The sequence below is a fragment of the Merops nubicus genome, unplaced genomic scaffold (genome assembly GCF_000691845.1).
Source record: "Merops nubicus isolate BGI_N331 unplaced genomic scaffold, ASM69184v1 scaffold37616, whole genome shotgun sequence".
Classification (NCBI taxonomy): Eukaryota; Metazoa; Chordata; class Aves; order Coraciiformes; family Meropidae; genus Merops; species Merops nubicus.
In genome coordinates, this window is record NW_008616235.1 from 1,142 (window position 1) to 7,277 (window position 6,136).

Here is a 6,136-nt window from a genome sequence, read left to right on the forward strand (position 1 = left end):
GCAGCCAGCAGCCCAGCAGCAGCGGAAGAGGGAAGAGAAGAAGAATGGAAGGGGCGAGGGAAGGGCTTGTCCCTCCTGATCCTTCAGCTGTACTGGATATGCCAGCTGTGGGATGGGATACCCCACTGGTGAATCTTGGGGTCACTTACCCTGCCTGCTCCTCCCCGGAGGTGTGGTGTATTCTCTGCCCCCCTCCGTGTGGGATCCAAGCTCAGCAGTGGCCTGGGTCTGCATCCCAACCACTGGCAGTAACTCTGAACATGAAGTCTTATCACTGCTAAAGCCAGACAGCTTGCAAAAACACTGCTAACTTCAGGCAGAGCAGTTACTTTTCAGTTAAAGCTCTTCTAATTAAAATCATTGAGCAGAACCAGCTCTATTTTATCCCAAACCAGGACGCCTGTGTATGAAATGTGCTGTGTAGATGTTTTTTTTTTTTTGATAAATTTTGTGGCTAGAGGCAGCTTTTTGTGGAATTTCTACATTTCAAGTGACAACTAGAAATTTCAAGTGGCAACTCTGGTTGAAGGCTGCTTGGCAGAAAGGAATAAAGCTGCCAGGCTAAGTTCCATGTGAGCTTTACACTGACTGCTTGTAAAGCAAGGATACTTTCCCTGTAGGCTTATAATTAGACCCAGTAGTGTATTTATTAATTTTTCCGTGGAAGAACACATTCAGAGAGCTTTGAAAGCTGCAGAGGAGGAGGGTGAGCACTGTTATTCATCCAGTCCTGGTCAAAGAGGGGAACAAGATTGTTCAGGGGAGTGGCAGAGCAGGTTAATAACATAACACCCCCATCAGAGTAACAGGCATTTTTGCTGGAAACTGTCAATACTTTGTTTTTCTACCTCTGAGTGTTGTGATCTGTAGGTGACAGCAGAGGATGAAGCAGCTGGGTTTGTGGAAGCAGGTTGTGGCTGGCTGCTTCCCAGGACCTAGTGTCATTCCTTGATAGGCCTTTGGTGTCCTGCATTGCAGCTTTGACAAAAAGGGAGACATCCATTACCTGATCAAGTGGAAGGACCTACCGTACGACCAGTGCACCTGGGAGATAGATGAGATAGACATCCCGTACTATGAGAACCTCAAACACCTCTACTGGAACCACAGGTAGGAGCTGGGCAGCTGGTGGGACCACAGCCAGGCTGCTGCAGCCTGGGAGAGCCCAGCAGAGCTGGGGCAGCCTGTGTGGGTGTTTGGGACAGCAGGGAACTCACAGGTGTCCCCTCTTGAACACGCTGGCACCGCTTGCAGGGACCTTTCCTCAGAGAGCAGTGGCCAAGCACTTTGGGAAAGCTGACCCTCCTGGAATGCTGTTTCATGCTGCAGGGAAATTGTCCTTCCCTGCTGTTTCCCAGGCTGTGCTCCCCTTCCCTGCATTTGTGCTGCTGGGGTATTCATGGTCTCACAACTCTTCAGGGCAGCTCTGTGTCTGTTTTGGGGAAGAACTACAGTACCCTGATGAGATTGCTCTTCTTCATTTTGGATGACATTGCATGGACTGTTGGGAGGGAAAAATTAACACTCTGTCCAGAAGAGCTCCCATGGGGAAAAGGCAGTGGAGCTTGAGAGGTGTTTCTGTCCCTTGGCTTGGGACTGGGAGAGGAATGCATGCCTGCCTTTTCCTGATCACACTGGCTGTCGCAGGGAGCTGATGCTGGGGGAGGACACACGCCCTCTGAAGAAGCTGAACAAGAAAGGGAAAAAGCTGAAAGAGGAGAAACTGGAAAAACCTCCAGAAACACCTCTCGTGGATGTGAGTAAGATGAGGCCAGGTGAGCACAACAGTGTGCAAATCCAGAGAGAGGGAGGTCTGCCTGCACCCCATCCTGTTATGTCTTTCTCCTCTAGTTCCTTTGGGGATCCTGTTGTTTTTTTCTCACTGAAAGCTTCAGGATGATTTTGCTGTGAGGAACTTGAGGGCTGGGGTCTGCTGGTGACTGTGTCTGAATATGTCTTGGAGCTGTTTGGTGTCACAGGGCTGAAGAAGGATGTGCTTGGCTGCAGAGGAAGGAGGGGGATTTGGTTCTCACTGCTTTGTGTCGTGTCTCTCTCTTTGCAGCCTACGGTGAAGTTTGACAAGCAGCCGTGGTACATCGACGCCACGGGCGGCACGCTCCACCCGTACCAGCTGGAAGGGCTGAACTGGCTGAGGTTTTCCTGGGCCCAGGGGACGGATACGATCCTGGCCGACGAGATGGGGCTGGGCAAGACTGTGCAGACTATTGTGTTCTTGTATTCCCTGTACAAAGAGGTGAGTGGAGCACCCGGCAGTCCCGGGGTGGCGGAGAGCTGCTCGGTGCAGGGAGGACAGCCAGGACTTTGTTTCCCCGAGCAGGGCCACTCGAAAGGGCCGTATCTGGTCAGCGCCCCTCTCTCTACCATCATCAACTGGGAGCGTGAGTTTGAGATGTGGGCACCTGACTTCTATGTGGTGACCTACACGGGGGACAAGGAGAGCCGGTCGGTCATCCGGGAGAACGAGTTTTCTTTTGAGGACAACGCCATCCGGAGCGGAAAGAAGGTCTTCCGGATGAAGGTGGGAGCTCAGCCTGTGCCCTACCCAGTACTTCAACCACCAGTAAGAAGGAGAGAGAGCAGAATTTGACCTGGAGAGTGAGATTGGTTAGGTCCCTAAAATTTTTTTCTTTTCCAAAGAGGGAAGCTGGCACTGTTTACAAACACAGGACATTTGGGTTGAGCTTTAAAGATCTCTGCCAGACCCTTTCCTGTCTCTGTTGCCCACGACTTGGTTCTGTTGTTCAGATGGGTGAAGGTTTTCTGCTGATATGATTTGTGCCCCGGTCCTGCTGCTGGTGCTGTGCAGGCAGCCCCCCCCACTTTTCTCCTGGTGTTGTGTGCAGCAGCAGCAAAGGAGGGGTCCTTCCTGTTCCCTGCCCTCTTATCCAGGCTCTTCTCTTCCTCTCTTCTCTAGAAGGAAGCCCAGATCAAGTTCCATGTCCTGCTCACCTCCTATGAGCTAATTACGATTGACCAGGCGGTGCTGGGCTCCATTGAGTGGGCCTGTCTGGTGGTGGATGAAGCACACAGGCTGAAGAACAACCAGTCCAAAGTAGGTAGCAGATGTTTATGAGATGTTTATGAGATGTTTATGTTTTGTGGTGTGGCTGGTGCCACACAGATACAACACCCCAGCAGTGGTGGTCTGCTGCTCCATGCTTGCCTTCCTGGAAGCTGAGCGATGTCCTCGCCTCGCACAGGCTCTGCCTGGAACCTCTGTTGTGGTGGATTTGCTCTTTTCAGCATCCTCTGGTGTTAAAAGTCCTTCAGCAGGGGAAGAGGTGGCTTGCTGCCTGACAGCCCTTAGATGGGCTGTTGTGGAAGGGAGTTGATCCCTCTTCTTCCTCTCCCCTTTCCCTGAGGCTAATTGCAGCCTCTGGGCCCTGGGACCTTCACCCAGTCCCCAGCACGGGGGGAAGTCAGGTGGAATGACCAGGGACATTCGGGATTGCTGCCTGTGCTCCAAGGGGTGACTCAGAGCAGGATGTGCAAGATGCAGTCTGCTTTGTGTGCCAGGCCCCGTGGGGAGAGGCCACTGCTGGGTCCCCATGTGTGCAGTCTGCAGTCCCCAGATGACTAAGTGGCTCCTCAGACCTCTTTTCACCTCACCTCATTTCTTCTCCCAGTTCTTTAGAGTATTAAATAGCTACAAGATCGATTACAAGCTGTTGCTCACTGGGACCCCACTCCAGAACAACCTGGAAGAGCTCTTCCACCTGCTCAATTTCCTGACTCCTGAGAGGTTTAAGTAAGTCTTTGAAAGGGAGAGCAGCCAGGGCTGGCAGCAGGGTGGTCTCGCAGAGGGTTCCAGTTTCCCGGGCTCCTGTCTGTGCCTGGATCCAGTTCCTGCTATGCCAGTGTCACTGGTCTGTGTTAGCAGGCAGGTGGCAAAGCACGTTGCCCCTGTGGCCTCTCATAGCAGGTCATTTAACGTGACCCCAGATTTAGTCCCATGGACTCAGACTTTTTGGGTCCTGTGGGGAGCTGTTGCCTTGCTATCGATCAGGAGGTTTGTGAGGACCTGAAACCTGCATTCCCTTCCCTCTCTCTGAGGAGACAGAGGTTCAGTAGGACCCTCGTTCAGACTTGGTATTAGTGCATTTAGTGCAAATTTCCCCTCTGGTATCAGCATGCCTCGGTCTGGCTTTTGCTCTGCTTGGGCGCAGGCACAGGAGCGTTACCTCATCGTATCCATGGGAGCTCTGCCTGTGATTTTAAGTCCTATGGAAATGGATGTCTTTGCTGTCATGTGTCCTGTTATCACTCAGCCCTGTGTGGGTCTGGCTGCTTTCACAGTAACCTGGAGGGCTTCCTGGAGGAGTTTGCTGACATCTCCAAGGAGGACCAGATCAAAAAGCTCCATGATCTGCTGGGTCCCCACATGCTGCGGCGGCTCAAGGCAGATGTGTTCAAGAACATGCCGGCCAAGACGGAGCTGATCGTGAGAGTGGAGCTGAGCCAGATGCAGAAGTGAGTGATTCCAGCACATCATCCTGGGGGTGGCTGGTTTCCTCACCCCACGGCACAGTAGGTGTCACCTGGGGTGGGTTCCACAGGTCAGAGACCCTGCACTGTCCTTAGCCGTGCTGTGGGAAGAGCTGGAGCACTTTCTGCTCACCAGGGAGTGCGTTCAGTCTGGGTAAACTTGACTCCATGAGGTCCTGGCTGTGCAGGAAGTGTTTGGTGCTGGCAGGGTGCCAGCGTGTCTGCTAGTTCTGTGGGCACAGAGAAAACACTCAGGCTGAGCCCCCTTCTGCTGTTCCCAGCAGCAGCCTGGGCTGCCAGCTCATTGGGTGTCGGATTGGAGCATCCCTGCTGCCCAGGGGGTCTTTGCTCAGTTCTGTCTCTTTTGGGATGACCTGCTCAGCTTCAGCAGCATCTTCTGCAGAGATTGGGGAATTGCAGGGAAGGGCACATCCCTTTCTCCTGGCAGGGGTGGGCAAGGCTTGGTATACACCCAGTGTTCCTGGTCACTGTGCCCCTGAGTCCATACCCCTTATGGGAGCTGTGGTGCCCACAGAGCAGTCAAATAAACCTAGCCCAGGGCTGAGGCTGCTGAACTGTCTCTTAAAAATGCCCAAATGTCCCCTTTGAAATGACCTGAGCAGGGTTTAATTCAGTGCCATCCTACTTATGCCAGTTCCACGTCTGGCTGAGTTAACCAGGGTGTCTGTCCTGTCCCTGTTCCTGCAGGAAGTACTACAAGTTCATACTGACACGGAATTTTGAAGCCCTGAATTCAAAAGGTGGTGGGAACCAGGTTTCACTGCTTAACATCATGATGGACTTGAAGAAGTGCTGTAATCACCCGTACCTCTTCCCCGTGGCAGCGGTGGTATGTCAACCGCGCGCTGTGGAGACGTTGCTCAGGATATCGTGTGCTTTGGTTAACTGTGGGCTTCCCTGTGGATGGTTCCATGGAAGGATTTGATCTTTGGAATGCGTGTGAAGTTAATGAGCAAAGTTCCTGTGTGTTGTCCTTGAAGGGGCTAACTGGGATACCTTCACAGGAGGCCCCGGTTCTGCCCAATGGATCCTACGATGGCAATTCTTTGGTCAAATCTTCTGGGAAACTGATGCTGCTCCAAAAGATGCTGAAGAAGTTACGGGATGGGGGCCACAGAGTTCTGATCTTCTCCCAGGTGAGCGTAGAGGAGGTTTAATAATAATACATCTTCAAAGGAATGGAGAGAGATGGAAGAACTGGTGACAGCTTGTCCCCTAAGCTGTGGTCACTGTGGCAATCACAATAACTGGCCTTTGGCCCAGGTCTCTCTCAGGGGACTCACTGTGATGTTTAAAAACGTCTTTTATGTATGGATAAAGAGATAACAGTAATAGTGCTCCCTGTCAGGAAGGGCCGTTCAGACAGGGCTGCCCACAGGGGTCTGTCTGGGCAGGGCAGGTCCCCGGGGGATTTGGAGGTGCCAGGGAGCTGGGCCGGGCAGAGCTGCCCGTGCCAAGGTTGCCTTACCCTGCAGATGACGAAGATGCTGGACTTGCTGGAGGATTTCCTGGAGTATGAAGGCTACAAGTACGAGCGGATCGACGGCGGCATCACCGGCGGGCTGCGCCAGGAGGCCATAGACAGGTTTAACGGTACCCGAGCTTCTGC

General features: G+C 52.8%; 1 protein-coding gene across 1 annotated transcript; it reads left to right on the forward strand.

Annotated features, from left to right (window-relative positions):
• Window positions 1-978: 978 nt before the first annotated feature.
• LOC103775334 (chromodomain-helicase-DNA-binding protein 5-like) lies at window positions 979-6,120 on the forward strand (the record flags this gene model as incomplete). The annotated part of the gene is made up of 9 exons (XM_008942779.1): window positions 979-1,110; window positions 1,648-1,756; window positions 2,063-2,524; window positions 2,948-3,073; window positions 3,648-3,769; window positions 4,318-4,491; window positions 5,215-5,356; window positions 5,532-5,663; window positions 6,003-6,120. Coding segments are annotated over 9 exons (1,517 nt in total), but the record flags the coding sequence as incomplete, so codon positions are not given.
• Window positions 6,121-6,136: the final 16 nt, after the last annotated feature.